This window comes from Tripterygium wilfordii, chromosome 6, assembly GCF_013401445.1.
Source record: "Tripterygium wilfordii isolate XIE 37 chromosome 6, ASM1340144v1, whole genome shotgun sequence".
Lineage (NCBI taxonomy): Eukaryota > Viridiplantae > Streptophyta > Magnoliopsida > Celastrales > Celastraceae > Tripterygium > Tripterygium wilfordii.
This window is the reverse complement of record NC_052237.1, coordinates 1,218,454-1,233,835: the sequence shown is the minus strand read 5'-3', so window position 1 is coordinate 1,233,835 and position 15,382 is coordinate 1,218,454. Positions and strand designations below refer to the sequence as shown.

General features: G+C 37.8%; 4 protein-coding genes and 1 pseudogene across 11 annotated transcripts; 4 read left to right on the top strand and 1 right to left on the bottom strand.

Moving 5' to 3' along the window:
• The first annotated feature begins 827 nt into the window (after positions 1-827).
• On the top strand, positions 828-5,818 carry LOC120000997 (putative receptor-like protein kinase At4g00960). Of its 8 annotated transcripts, none has more exons than XM_038849205.1 (9): positions 840-994; positions 1,130-2,038; positions 2,671-3,058; positions 3,513-3,632; positions 3,875-4,005; positions 4,082-4,292; positions 4,621-4,858; positions 5,140-5,281; positions 5,371-5,818. In XM_038849205.1, the coding sequence occupies exons 3-9, from the start codon at positions 2,806-2,808 to the stop codon at positions 5,713-5,715; spliced, it is 1,440 nt and encodes a 479-aa protein (XP_038705133.1). In that variant the 5' UTR covers positions 840-994; positions 1,130-2,038; positions 2,671-2,805; the 3' UTR covers positions 5,716-5,818. The 8 variants fall into 8 exon arrangements, with proteins under 8 accessions (XP_038705130.1, XP_038705132.1, XP_038705131.1 ...); XM_038849206.1 differs by having other exon boundaries at positions 846-994; positions 1,977-2,038; XM_038849202.1 differs by lacking the exon at positions 1,130-2,038 and having other exon boundaries at positions 828-994; positions 2,482-3,058.
• A 741-nt stretch (positions 5,819-6,559) lies between these two features.
• On the top strand, positions 6,560-7,450 carry LOC120001078 (cysteine-rich repeat secretory protein 38-like). The gene has a single exon (XM_038849320.1). The coding sequence runs from the start codon at positions 6,580-6,582 to the stop codon at positions 7,303-7,305; it is 726 nt and encodes a 241-aa protein (XP_038705248.1). The 5' UTR covers positions 6,560-6,579; the 3' UTR covers positions 7,306-7,450.
• Positions 7,451-8,885: 1,435 nt separating this feature from the next.
• On the top strand, positions 8,886-9,783 carry LOC120000941 (cysteine-rich repeat secretory protein 38-like). Its single transcript, XM_038849113.1, has one exon. It carries the CDS (start codon positions 8,938-8,940, stop codon positions 9,664-9,666), a length of 729 nt encoding a protein of 242 aa, XP_038705041.1. The 5' UTR covers positions 8,886-8,937; the 3' UTR covers positions 9,667-9,783.
• Positions 9,784-10,948: 1,165 nt separating this feature from the next.
• LOC120000909 (uclacyanin 1-like) lies at positions 10,949-12,111 on the top strand. The gene is made up of 2 exons (XM_038849075.1): positions 10,949-11,334; positions 11,461-12,111. Exons 1-2 carry the CDS (start codon positions 11,169-11,171, stop codon positions 11,961-11,963), a joined length of 669 nt encoding a protein of 222 aa, XP_038705003.1. The 5' UTR covers positions 10,949-11,168; the 3' UTR covers positions 11,964-12,111.
• LOC120000910 lies at positions 11,831-15,145 on the bottom strand (annotated as a pseudogene).
• Positions 15,146-15,382: the final 237 nt, after the last annotated feature.

The following is a 15,382-nucleotide window of genomic DNA, read 5'->3' as shown; positions in this document are numbered from 1 at the left end:
GTGTTATGACTTATTAGTTGAAAAATCAAACACAATGAGTTAATAAAGTCAAATCCCACCCTTAACATCCAACAAGACATTTTTTTAATCCAAGTGAGTTGGGTTTTAACCCATGGGTTTCGGCCTATAGAAGCTAGGCTAAGGATGAATAAAGTCGTGCATACCTAATATATTCTCGAGAATCGAACAATCCAAAACGGATAATAGTATTCATGTGTATAGAGATTTGGATTTACAACATCATCATAAGACTTGATGAATCTTCTCAATTGTCATAGGGGGGTCATAGGGGTTAATTCATCTAATCCAAAATTACTATGTTCCCATAAATATATTTTTAAATAGGCATTATAATAACGTCTTGCTTGCGTCTCAGTTGCAAATACTTATTTAGTTATTTTTCATAAATACAATACAAATTAATATACAGTACAATTTCATCAGTGAACAATGACATTAGATAATCTCTTCATAAATACTATTGTTGGTATTGCTCCCCCTTAAATCCATGGTTCCCATATGGTTTTGCTTTAATCAGTCGCTTCTATTAGTCCAATTTCCATAGAAAATGAAGACTGAAAGATGTCAAAATAAAATCTTGGATTGACATTTGACAAAGTAATTAGAAAATGTTCAATTAGAGAAGAATCGAAGATGCACATTTTTTAGACTCGGCTTGTCCTGGAGACTGTAGCAACTTGGAATACTAGCCATACGGCCCAAACAGATTTTCCCTTATCTCAGCCCACTTCATCCGGCCCAGTCCAAAAGTAATGGATGGGCCCTACCACTACTGCATTACCAACGTGTTTCCGGGCCGTCGAGCACACGAAATGAAGCAGAAAAATATTTGGCGGAACCGGTAAAGGTAAACAAATGGGGTAAGTTCCAACTCGCTACCTGAAAATATTCAAGAAGAGGAACATGACTTGGCCTACAACTAGAGGCACCCTTGTCCACGTATCTGCTGCTATAGCTTATGGATTGTGAACATGTGAGTTTGACTCTTTCAAAGACTAATATGTTCTTGGTGAATTCCGTGTATTTTTTTCATTGTACCACCGCTTTTTTACTTCTTGTAGTATTTGTTTTGATCTTTTTGTTGGTAATTCGTCTTGCTCCACTTCAGATTCATTGACATTATATTACTTTCATAACCAAAAACTATTTCTTTTTGGAGGATACTGAATTGGTATGGAACGCAGCTCAAATGTTTGATCAAATGCGTGAGACACGAAAGTAGTAGATACAGTGGGCTTCAGTTATGTGGTGTTGGTGGAACTATCTCCATCATTAACTTTAGCAATCACAATAGAACTTATTTATAAAATAATGCGTGTGCTTGATATTCCATTCTTGCGCTTGAAGAAGAGATTTTTGCTAGTCTAAGAATAGGAAATTATAGAAAAAGAACGAGGAGAATGTTGTTTTCATGAAAAAAAATTTATAGCTAAACTCCTACTCTCTTAGTACCATGAAATTTATTGCACTTAAATCATGTGCCCTGTTCATTCTTTATATTCTTGTGATGTTATAGATTTTATCGTCATAAACTAATGGAAATCAAAAGACATGACTCCATAGTTTACAGTGTTATACTGTTATTTATGTTTCTACTTATGCATGAATTAAAATTTGATGCCAACTATAATTTGGTAATGACGAAACTTTTCGATGATTCTTCTAGCTGACAAAATGTTTTTCTTTTTCTTTTCAATTTTCTGTATGAATCATCATGAAACTTCACCACGAGTATTAAAATATTCATTTTGGAAATAAGGAAAGCCAAAAAATGGCCCAGATGTCCTCTTGAAAATGGCCGGCCTTACGTTGAAATATTTTAATGAGATGATTAGGCCCTTTCTTTGTCATGTCATTGCTCTACGAATATAAATATAACTATTTGTTTTCCTGAAATTGATATTAAATTTATTTTGTAATATCTTAAGAATTAGAATTGGTGGTTTGTGTGAAAGGTGGAAGGCTAGTCAACTACAGTATTCCTCGGGTGGTTGAAGTTCTTGCTTAATATTTGGAGGTATTTGTTCATTTTAATGAAAGGAAAATAAATACGGATGCTTGATGTGATTGAGACAGGTTGATTCTATCTTCCTACCTTGAACCTGTTCTCTGACAGATCTAAGGCTTATTTAAATTCAACTTGGGTTTTCTCAAGTTTCAATAAGATGCTAAAACAAAATTAGGTTCAAAGTCTGCTTTCAAGCTTATCCAATGCAATCTTTTGCATTAGATGCTTTCCATTTTCTCCTGTTTTCATGTCTTCTTCACTTCTTCTATCCTGCCAAAGGCCAAATATATAGGTATCAGTACTGCGATGGTGCTTCAAATTACATTTATGGTGGCATGTATGAACAGAACCTAAACCTAACACTCAATTCACTTGCTGTCAATGCTTCTAAAACCGGCTTCTACATCACTACTATAGGGCAGAGCCCTGATACTGTTTATGGCCTCATACAGTGCCAAGGTTATATCTCCAATGTAGATTGCCAAACTTGTGCGGGCACCGCAGCTGACGAAATCACCCAACTTTGTCAGAACAAGAAGGAAGCATTTATAGGATATATAACTTGCTCATTACATTACTCTGACTCTCGCTTCTTCTCAACTGCCAATAGTATCCCAAGATACGCGTTATGTAATGTGCAGAATACATCTAACCGGGCACTTTTTGATCGCCAATTGGGAAGTTTGCTTAAGAATCTCTCAAACAGTGCTGCCGATAGTCCTTCTAGATACGCTGCAGGTGGCATTGCTCACACAGCTTTTGTTGACATATATGCTATGCAGCGGTGCACTGGAGATTTAGGAATAGATGACTGCTTCAGTTGCCTCGAATATATAATCAGTTATATTCCACAGACTTGCAATGGAAGTGTGGGTGGTCAGATATTCTCTATGAGTTGCAGTCTTCGGTATGAGATATATTCATTCACTCCGTGGTCATCACCACCTCCTCCAGCCCAAACAGCGTCTCCTCCATCTTTGCTCCAGCCCAACTCAACTCCTAGTGCAACAACAAACTCAAAGGATGATGGTGAATTCAACTCCCAATTCCTTTATTCTTTTATCATCTGCATTTTCAAAACTCCCTGGTAAAAACAAATTTTGATGAAAAGGAAGGAAAAAGAGGATATTATGAAGAACTTACAATCTACTTTTTCCACACTTTTTGTCTCACTATTACTGGCAAGATCTGTTAGTAGTTGGACGAGGAAAAGAAAGAGGCAATTGTATAGAACCCAGTTACTTCAATTTACAGTTTAAATTTCCATATTTTGTAACATACAAAGTATTGGATCTCTTACCATCTTTGGGATGATACTAAAATATATTTTCCTGTTTTCTGAATACGGTGCATTAGTTTTGGTTTACTGTAGTAATTTAGAATGTTAGATTGGCTGTATAAGTTTGATAGCGCACATATCACCGGTAATTGATTGATTTAGGAACACATTTTTGAGGATATACTATCAATTCTCTTTATGCAGGGACAAAGAGCACTTCAAGAACCATTGCAGTAGTGGTGACTCCTATAGCTGTTGCCTTGGTACTGATACCCATCATTTGTGGTTTCTTCATCGGGAAAAAGGCTAAGAGAAAAGGAAATGGTAACTATCTTCTCTCCCCAGATATTGCAACTATCAAGTTTGTTGTTCTAATTTCTCTTCATATGGCGACAATGCAAGTTTTTTAGCAGATACCTTCCCTTGTTTTCCACGACATTAGCAACCAGTGAACAGATGATGAAAAACTGTCAACATACATGATTTAGTGGCATGTAAAGTTTAACCTGCAGAAAATACTTACAATATATTGATGTATGATGCGGGCCTTTTCTGTTGTCTTTCAGCTGGTCCTGAAGAATATGATAATAGGAGTATGGAATCGCTTTTGATTGGACTAGATAGATTCAGAGTTGCAACTGGAAATTTCTCTGATGAATATAAACTTGGAGAAGGCGGTTTTGGTCCAGTTTACAAGGTATTCTTCATAGATGATGATAGTTTTTTTTTTTTTTTTTCTGATTATTAACGGGAACCATTGATGTTTATTACAGGGAAAACTTCCTGATGGACGAGAAATAGCAGTCAAAAGGCTCTCGAGCAGCTCAGGGCAAGGCCTGGAAGAGCTAAAAACAGAGGTAATGTTGGTTGCTCGACTGTTGCATCGCAATCTAGTAAGGTTGTTGGGCTTCTGCTTAGAAGAAGAGGAGAAGCTGCTTGTATATGAATACTTGCCTAATGGAAGCTTGGACAAAAGTTTATTTGGTATGACCCTCTAAGCCTATGGCGAGCAATCTGTATTGCATTACATGAACTATTTTTCATCAAGTTTCTCAGTCGAAGTCTAAGAACAAATAGATTCACACTGCCGCACAGGTTGTGATAAATCTTGCATAACATTTTATTAACTATTCCAAAATAAAATTCATTTCCCCTTTTTCCTCCTCCTCTTTTTTTTTTTTTTTTTGCAATTAATGTTTCAACTCTACAATTCTTGCCTGGTTAGCTTTAGCAAAGTTTTTAGTGAGAGAAAATAATGTTTAAACTAACCAAGAATCAGCATAGCTAAAAGAGCCTTTTTTGGATGATGCAGATCCGAGGAAACGACTGTATCTGGAATGGGAGCAACGATACAAAATCATTGTTGGCATTGCTCGAGGACTACTTTACCTGCATGAAGATTCTCAGCTCAGAATTATTCATCGGGATTTGAAAGCCAGTAACATTTTACTGGACGAGTCCATGAATCCTAAAATTTCTGATTTTGGTTTGGCAAGACTGTTCTCTGGAAGTCAAACTCAAGCTAAAACCAATCGAATTTCTGGGACTTGGTAAGTGTACATCTTCTGAGACTGATTGATTTTTTATTTTTGGGTTCAAATACATGATCTGTCCTTTATAGTAGCACTAACGAGTGAGCTTTTCATAACCTGGCCTAAGACTTTTTCTCTGACTAGACATCGTGTAATAAAAAGAAATACATATTTTACAATTGCTTGTATGCATGTATTCTAATTTAAAGAAATAGGGAAGGGGGAGGGCATTATGTTTGCGCGATTATTCCCTTTGTTGAAACCTCATGTACTGTTTCCTGTGTATTGATGGCATGAAGTGGCTACATGGCACTAGAATATGCTAAAAAGGGGCACTTTTCCCCCAAATCCGATGTTTATAGTTTTGGTGTTCTAGTCTTGGAAATTGTCACTGGTCGAAAAAGCTCCAGTTTTCGCAATTTTATGAATCTGCAGAGTTATGTAAGTATGACATTGAATTGTTTTCCTTCAAGTATATGATCTAGTGACCTTGATGATTGATACAAACTGGTTGGTTCAACTTGCATTAGGCATGGCAACATTGGGTTAATGGAACGGCTCTGGAGTTGCTGGATCCTACTCTGGGCGACCAATGGCCAAGATATGAAGTTTTGAAGTGCATCCACATAGGGTTATTGTGTGTTCAGGAACATGCAGCTGATAGACCTACAATGTCTGAAATTGTCATGATGCTTAGCAGTTATGCTGTAACCTTTGCATCGCCATTGCGGCCTGCATTCTTTGTCCCGGTGGAAGGTTTTGAGTCAGTTTTGGCTGCTAAAAATTATGGTGGAGCTCAAAGGGATGGATCTGTGTCGGAGTCATTGCAACAATCTGTAAACGAAGTTTCAATCACCGAGTTAGATCCTCGCTAGTATGTAATTATGTTGTTGCATCATCGTATCAAGACATTGTCATATGGTCCAATTTCAAGTACCTTGTTGGAAATCAAGACAATTTTATCATTGGGTTATCAAATTGAAACATTTTAAATAACGATGTGCAAATTGAAATACTGACTATCTTTCGGTATGCAAAAGTGGTATTAACCCTAAGAATTCCCACTGAAAATTCAAAATTGATTTGGTTTCATTAAGCATGGTGTTTTCACAATTAGACTAAGTCGTCGTCATAAGACTTGATGAATCTTGGGTTAATTCATCTAATCCAAAATTACTACCTTCCCATAAAAATATTCTTCAATAGGCATTATAATAATGTCTTGCTCGCGTCTCAATTGCAAATACTAATTGGTCAAACCACGATTTCTCCTAAGTATTTTTAATTGTTGTTGTTACTATCTTAGATTTAATATTTAATATTTGATTAAAAAACAAACAAACCTCAAATATTTTTTTCTAGAAACGCTACAAGAAGTCAAGAAATTGACAATGTCTCTTTATAAAGAGGATAATTAAACCAGAATAGTTTTTTTAGAAATAAAATTATAAAATGCTGAATAGTTCCATTTTGTTGATATAATAATATTTTAATTAAATAAAAAACGGTCGGCGCCTTAATTAATGCAGACTATTTCTTCTTTAGTCATTCCAATCACGAACACGATTGCATAAATTACAATTTGGCGAGCTTTAATTAACTGTTTAATCTTAATGTTGACCCTGTCCTCGTCTCGAAAGATTTTCACTATATATACATACATATGCTGCATGAATCGAATCTAAATCTTTTAGAATACTTTCAACTGCTGCAAACATAATTAACTAAGCTTCCCAACAATGTCTCCCTCTCCATCACTTCTCTCCTTTTACCTTCTAAGCTTTGCTCTTGCTCTCCAATCGGTCTTCGGACTCGATCCTCTTTTCTACACTTGTTCAAAATCAAACAATTTCACTGCCAATGGCCCTTATGAATCAAACCTGAACAACCTCATGGGGTATCTCTATTTGAAATCACCCAGCACAGGTTTTGGAAATGGCTCAATAGGCCAAGAACCAAACCAAGTTTACGGGCTCGCTCTATGTAGAGGTGATGCCTCGGCTTCAGACTGTAAATCCTGTATTGCTCAAGCAAGCTACGATGGTCGCCAAAGATGTCCGGACAACAGGGGAGCAGCAATCTGGTACGATTATTGCCAACTGAAGTATTCGGACCAGGACTTCTTTGGTCAGATTGATGATGAGATCAAGTACATTTTGTACAATACGCAGAATGTTAGTGATCCATTGGCGTTTAATCAAGGGACGAGGACATTGCTGACGAATCTGGCCGAAGAAGCTTCTCTTACACCGAAAATGTATTCGGAGGGAGAGGTTGAGTTTGGATTGGAGAAAATTTACGGGTTGGCTCAGTGTACTAGAGATCTTTCAAGTTACGATTGCAAGAAGTGTCTTACTGATATAATTGGAGAGATTCCGAGCTGCTGTGATGGGAAAAAAGGTGGCAGGGTTGTGACCGGGAGTTGCAACATAAGATATGAGATGTACCCATTTGTTAATGCTTGATATATATTTGGGGTTGGGATCATTATATATATATATGTGTATGTATGTATCGATATTATGAATAAGTGTTCTAGCTAAGAACACTCTCATATAGTTTTTTTTAATATTTCATTTGTATTCTTTCATTATATATAATGAATTGTTAAATAAATTGTTTTGTTTGTGGTTTTGATATTTTCCATAATAATATGGCAGGGTGACAAACAATATATAGGAAATGGTAAATACTAAATATCCACTAAAACATTGTGGGTCATATGTCTTGGCTAAAATTATATATTTATATATATGACTACCAGCAGCCTAGCATGGTCATTTTGCTACAGTAATCAAAAAAAGACAGGTGTAGAAAATGTTAAGGATTTATTCTAAACACTAAGATAGATGCACATAATCTATATGAAAAATCGTGAATCTCACATGATTCATATGAAATTGTGTACGTGTATTGAGTCATTCAATATCCTTGAGACCAAAAAAAAAAAAATTACTGGGATACTGCTGGTCGAAGAAAGATTTACGGGTTTGGTCTTTAAAATGGCAGTAGCAATTTGGAAAAAAAAATAAAGAAATGCTATTGGTGTGCTCTTGTTGGGCTTATAATTTGTCATACACGACGTTGCAAGTGTATTGGACCTATTGGTGCAAGACCAGCGACAAGCCCAAGATAAGGGCTACGCAATTGAAACGGACCACGGGAGGAAGATTCAGCCCACAAAATTATATGCTTACTGGCCCAGTCCAATCAACCATGCCAAAGCCAGGACCCGCGAGATATGCTCCAGGTGGGTCCTGCATCACAAAGTATGCGCCGCCTTCGCCTCTAGTTTTCCACTACTGTCTCTCTCATTCTCAATTGTCTCCCTCATTAGTTTCTGCCAATACAATAGTTGACTTTGTCCCTACAGTATATAATCAATCAATGAATCTCCCACAATGATTAAAAAAATCTTTTTTTTTTTACCTAACGGGTCATTTGGTTGTTAATCCAATGAGTGTGAGTATGAAGTGAACATTATCATGTTTGGTATAAAATGAAAAGCGAGCATGAGTGTTAGAATTTTATTTGTAAAATTTTCATACTACCCAATTTTTTGTATATAAAAATAAGAAAAGATTAATTTAATGATTGCGATTACTTCTTAATAAGGGGTATAATAATCTTTTGAGTATCAAACTTATTCTCCCCTGTGGAGCTTAACCAATCTTATCATTTTAGTGAGCTTGGCTAATCTCTATAAGGAGGGAATGAGGGTGGGATAAATTTGAGATTCCATCCTTCCGAACTCAACCAAACAAGAAAATGAGTGATTCTCATCCTCGGCTCGCCTCATTCCCTCATCAAAATACCAACCAAATGCCCCATAAATACCATAAACAAGGTCAAAAAGTGAAATCAACAAAGTCGTACGAGTTAAGGCTCAAAACAGATAATATTAATTTATAGTATTTGGGTAGATTTTCTAACATTTTCATATCCGTGTTTAAGAAATTAGGGCTTAAGAGTCGGCAATTTCACCTCCATTCTTGGCCCAAACAATGTTCAAAGAATTTTTCTATATAAGTAGACCTTCTACTAATTAACAAACCCATATATACAAAACCCACCACCTTTCCATTCTATACTTCACCATGTATTGCACAAAATCAATCCCTCTTCTTATCTTACTTTTCTTTCTTAACCTTCACGTAGCCACAGCCGCAAAACCACTCTACAATATTTGTTTTAGCCAAGACAACTACACCAACAACGGCCCTTATCGTAACAATTTGGATGTTTTACTAAGTTTCTTAGCCATCAAAGCTCCTCCAACCGGATTCGGGCTCGGATGGTTTGGAGAAGCACAAAACTACGTAAGCGGACTCGCTCTATGCCGGGGCGACGTCTCGAGCCCAGATTGTAAAACTTGTATCGACGATGCTGGTAAAGAGCTTCTCCAACGCTGCCCGAATAAAAAAGGAGCAATAATTTGGTACGATTATTGTTTGTTAAAATACTCAAATGTCAACTTCTTCGGTAAAATCGACGACGACAACAAGTTCTACTTGTTGAATGTGAACGATGTGGAAGGTGATCCAGAGGTGTTTTATGAGAAAGTGAAGGAGTTATTGAGTGGTTTGGCTAGTAAGGCTCAGGGTTCGCAGAAACTATACGCGACCGGGGACCTTGAGCTGCAGAAATTCAAGAAGTTGTATGGGTTGGCTCAGTGTACAAGAGATCTATCGAGTGTTGATTGTAAGAAATGTCTAGATGACGCAATAAGAGATCTTCCCGGGTGTTGTTTTGGAAAAAGAGGTGGGAGGACTGTGGGTGGGAGTTGCAATGTTAGATATGAACTTTATCCCATTATTGATCCATAGACTATATATGTATCATGGCCTAATTGGGGTTAAGCACTAAAAATATAGTGTCTCTATTTTGTGTGTTAATGAAAGAATGGAATGGCTAGTAGCCTAGTACTGTTGTTTTTTTGCCAATCTCATCATGAATACTTAATTTTAAAAAGGAATAAAAAATTCCTATCCAATATCAAAATCTTGTACTGGCAAGCACCAAGAACGAATATTGGGTCTGGAAATTTTCTCACTTTTTAGCTTGAAAATGGCGCACACACGTAAATTATAGGTATGAGGTTCTATATATACGTACGTGTAACCCATAAAAAAAGAAAATCATTGGTTGTATATGAAGAGTGGGTATAGCGCATGCTTGATGAGTTTCCTGACCTCAATCCCCAGCACTAATTAACGTCATGCATGGCTAAAAGTTTTGTGGACCGACACTATCGACTGGGCTATAAACCCAAATGAACCTGGTCGGCCGAAGCCTTTGTTGGGCTTACTTGAATGAGACCGCTTTATCTTTTTCGTATTAATGTTATGGGCCTTTTTGAATCTTTCATGATCTGACTCAAGGCCCAATATCAGCTATGAACCATCGGATCTACCGGTTGTTTCTCGTCTTAAGATGTACAAATTGGACTCGGGCCAATATTTTCTGAATGTGGCCGCCCCTGCTTGAGGCTTGAGATGATCTTTTAAGCACCCGTTGGCATGTGCTCCACAGATTCGTGTACATTTTCGTTATTCTCCAAAGTCAGAAAGAAACTGTAACTATAAGTCTATAAAAAATCAATTATATATATATCGCAACTGTAACTGGGGCACTTGTTGAGCCTCCATTGTTCTGTCCATGTCTTACTGGTTCAAACTTTCGTTAGTTGTAAATTTCTGGAATCGTTAGGTCTGATGCTTGGTTTGATTAGGTATTCCAGCAAAGAAAAAATCCTACTTGTTTCACATGGATCATGGATGCCATGAACCACTCCACATAACAACTTTTGAGTCTTTGACCAAGCTTAATAATATTCATTTAACTACAGAAATATCATAAATTAATCACTCTATTAATAATTCAACAGTATTTGCAAACAATCCATGAAAAATATGAACTTCTTTATCCCAACTTGAGCCTCCAAAAATTCAATTCTTCATTACAATACTAGTATGCCTGCAAGTTCAAGAATACCAAGTCAAATAAACGCGTAGTAGAGTGCAAGTTACTAACATTTTAGTCCAAAAAATATTAAGAGAGATGGCGGTGGATTATGTAAAGATAAATAATTTGATATATTGAGGAAATTAACAACCTGTACTCGTCATATCTGCATAATTCTTAGACCTACTCCAATCAATTAAAAGCATAAACAATCATTATGTTTATTTTGTGTAGTTATTCCTACTCCCCTCTTCCCTTTCATATATATATAGCTTCTTCAACCAAAGCCAAGACCAGAGCAACCTTTCTTGTTCTATTGCCATTCTGCATCCTACATTCACTCTAACTACTTCATAGCCGAAGAATGACAATGTTGAAGATGTTCATAAAATTGGGTTTTGCAGCCATGCTTGTTGAATTGGCTATGGCAGCAAACTACACAGTTGGAGGTCCAAATAGTGGATGGGATACAGGCTCTAATGTGCAAACATGGGCATCCTCCCGGTCATTTGCAGTGGGAGATAATCTGAGTAAGTAGTTCTTAGCTTTTCTTTTCCAGCAGCATTTGATTTCTGCTTCTTGTCAAAAGAGCAGAGATTTCTTTGACTTGAGTTTGCATCAGAAAGAAGCTAGAATTGATTTGCTGTGAATTGCAGTTTTCCAGTACTCAGCAAACCACGATGTTGTTGAAGTTTCAAAGCAAAACTATGACTCCTGTCAGGCAAGCAGCGCAATTAACAGCCATTCTGATGGCAACACAGTCATTGCTCTATCATCTCCAGGCAAGAGGTACTTCATTTGTGGAACACCAGGCCATTGCAGCTCAGGAATGAAAGTTGAGATTGACACTCTTGCAACTGCCACACCAACACCATCACCAGCTTCTCCTGCAAATCCCCCATCGGCGGCTACTCCGGTAACTCCCACTGCTTCCCCGGCTCCAGAAACCTCCCCTACCTCAGTCGCTCCGAATCTCTCCCCTGCTCCAGAAACCTCGACATCCCTCCCTGATGTTCCTGTGACTGTTACTCCTGCAACCTCTCCTTCTTCACCAGTTTCTCCTCCACCTCCCTCATCAGGTGCCAGAGATAGTTTCAGAGTCAATCTCACAACCGGCATGGGTGGCGTTGTACTGATGATGACGCTTCTTGCATTCTAGGCACTGAAAGAATCAATACAGTAACAGGCTGTATTAAGTTTGATTTATTCAAGTGATGAGCATAATTTTCCTGTATTTATTTTTCTTATCCCTGGTGCATTCGAGGAATGAATTCATGAAAATACAATTTGTTGCTGCTTTAAAGTGACTCTGACTGGATAATGCAATATGCATTTGCTTTTATCAGCATAAACCTAAACTTTTCACATAATATGCAACTGGTTTAATCTTCCACAATTCTTCTAAGACAAGATCAAGAGAGAAGATTTACACCATCATAATGAATGCAACACATATGTAGATAAGTAATAAATTATATTTTTTGAAGATAGTAGAAACTAATTCTTTTGTATAAATTTTTCTTCAAAAAAGTTGCAATGAAAAGGTTACGAACTCTAGTTTAGAAATCTATTTTTGACTACAGAGAACCAGACCAGCATAACTAAACACTTAGACCAGTTAAGGAGCAGGAAGAACTCGTGGTCAAGAATTTCATCATTTCTATTCCACTTCAACCAAATGCTACCAAACCTCAAGAAATGACCCCCTTGTTCAATGATAGGCATGCAACCAAACAACTCAAATTGATTTTTCACCAGATCTTCCAGCAAATCATGCACGGACAGAATCTTTCGATATAGATAAACATTTAACTATGGAATGCTCAAATTAATATTTCAACATGCAATAATCATCGCCAAATAAATCAAAAGAAAAATTATCTCAGATCTTCAAGAAAAGCAAAAGCTACCACGCTTTGTTAGGTTCATGTATGTTATTCAATTCAAGTAGACGAATCTTCCACAGAAATCGCTGGGAGGCGGGGGGGGGGGGGGGGGGGGGGGGGGGGGGGGGGGGGTGGGGTTATGCAGCAATTTTAATTTCTACATACAGGATGCCCATTTTAAACAAGTTCCTTCACCTTTGAGATTTCCAAATAACCATATTTGAAAGCAGCTGATAATATATCTGAGCACTGACATGCTATTGAAGATGATCTCCAAATTAAGCTACTGGAGGGTGAAGAACGTGATCCTGTGATGTGTCAACTGCTGCAGGTGCCATGAATTGCCACATTGCAAGGCCAGGGTAGCCGATGAAAGGCACCAGATTTTTACCAGTGGCTTGAACTTGATCTTGAGCGGCAAATGCAGTTGGCACTGCAGAAGGATGTGGCAAGAAGCCTGGTGCTCTCATGCAATTGACTTGCTGCTCCAATTTCTCTCTATCTGATTTTAGCCCCTGCTTCTCATCACGAAGTTCATTCTTCTCAGTCTGATTAGACAGAAACTAACTATATGTCAACACATATTCACCCAGTACTTATGTTAGAATCATTATACGGGGAGTAAAAAGACCACACAAACTAAGCAGAAGTTCTTATTCATCCTTTCTTTTGATGAATGGTTCTTATTCATCCTTAATGTATAAAGGGGAAAAGAAGAGTAACTTCTAGTTGATGCATGAGCCACACCTTCAATTCGTTTGTCTTAGCTTGCAAATCCTCATTCAATTCTTTCAACCTCTGGGCTTCACTTCACAACTGAGACACCATTCGAGCAGCATCACTCAAAATGATAGTCTTGTCTGTTTTTGGAGGCCTTCCAGGCTCCCGAATAGAACTTAGTTCCAGAACATTAGAATCAAACCAAAGTAAATTTGGTTATTATAAATGAGAGCAAAGCGAACAAGAGACTAAGAGAGGATAGAGAACAATAGCAATAGCATGCCTTTCATTCAGCTTATCCCTCCGCAATTTCTCCCGGCATGCTTTGGAACCAGATGCACTGCATGATTCAGATCTCAACCTTCAAAAATAAATCAGCATAACTTCACTGTTATTTGAGTGCATACATGTAATTTTGGTTAGGTGTGTGCTTGTGGTAGAGAGGTGATAACAAACTTCAGCGAGTAATTAGATATAAACATTCCCAATAGAGTCAAAATAACTCATACTGGAGCACTTTCTCGAGCAGTTTATATCAAGATTCCCAATTTAAAAGATTTCTGATCGTTTAAAAGAAAAACTATGATGCAAGTGACTGGCGTTGCCAATCCTATAGCACTGAGTGGCATGTCCACTTATTATTTCAGTAATCCAGTTCCTATGCATTCTTTGGGGAAATGGATGTCAAAACCAGAAGGCAAGGTTTAACACAGTCATACATCATACTCCACTTTGAAACTGCCTTTTAACTATATTCTCCTCAAAATATAGCCCAAATATAAAAAGAAAAGAAAAGAAAAGAAAAAGAAGCAGTGACAACTATCAAAATCATAGTTTGAGCATGTCACAACCACTTATCAGTGAAAAGAATCGCACATCACCATGGACACCATGAACAAACAATAGAAGTAGGTTTACAACATTATGGATGGGCAAATACGTGTTCAACAGGGAAGCTACCACCACTCATAAAACAGTCACATAAAAGTAAGTTATTCTGGATCTCTTTTTCTTACTCAACGTCAGCATAAAGCAAAATGTAGTAAGCCTTCACAAGCATCCAAATTTATATTGAAAGAATATATTTTATTTTTCTACTCATCCAGTTGGTTCACGTAGTGATAACGGATTCAAGGTTCATCACTTCATCTAGATGGTAGTCATAATCTACACATAAGACAAGTAATAAGAACATCATCCAATGAGGTGCTAGGAAAAGCACTGATCACAAACATAGGACACGCACATCCGTATAATCCATTCAACTAATCCAAAAACGCGTACTCGGCCTTGGTTTACAAGCCAACACAAACCACAACGAATTGCAGTTTCGTTAACACTTTGTCGCTCTTTAACTTTCCAGCGAACCAAACGGTAGTTTTAAAAAGAAAAATAGGCGAACAAGAAGATCTACCTTGCATTAGACGACCAATTGAGGGGTTGAGGACACAAACTGAAGCCGCCGCAGGCCGACCCCGGGAAGTTACAGACGACAACTGGCATGGTGTCCACCAATTCGTAATCGAAGAGCCAATTAGAATTCTCTGACGATTCAATCTCCATTTACATGTATGCGTCAATTGTGCGTTCCGCGTGGGCAAGGGCAACTAAGCTAAGATTGGCCTCTGTTTTGCTTGGATTGGTAGGAAACAGAATTTAAAACGCAGAAGTGACGAGAGCGTTGCGTGTCGCACAGTATAGAAGAGGACTGAAGGAGTAAACGGGGGCTTGTAACTTGAATGGGCCACATTTGGGTCTGGATTGGGCTACCTACCAAGACCCAAATACTTTTTAGAGCAGAGCGTTTGACAAGCGCCCAAAAAAGCCCATCTCGCTAAAGCCTTAGGTGAGCCCGCGGAAGCCCCAAATAGAGGCTGGTTAATGGTCAGCGGGTCAAACATGTGAGATTTCAAGTCGAGTCGTCGGGGCCAACACACTCCAGCACCAGCTAGCCTTTACATGCTTGTTCCAC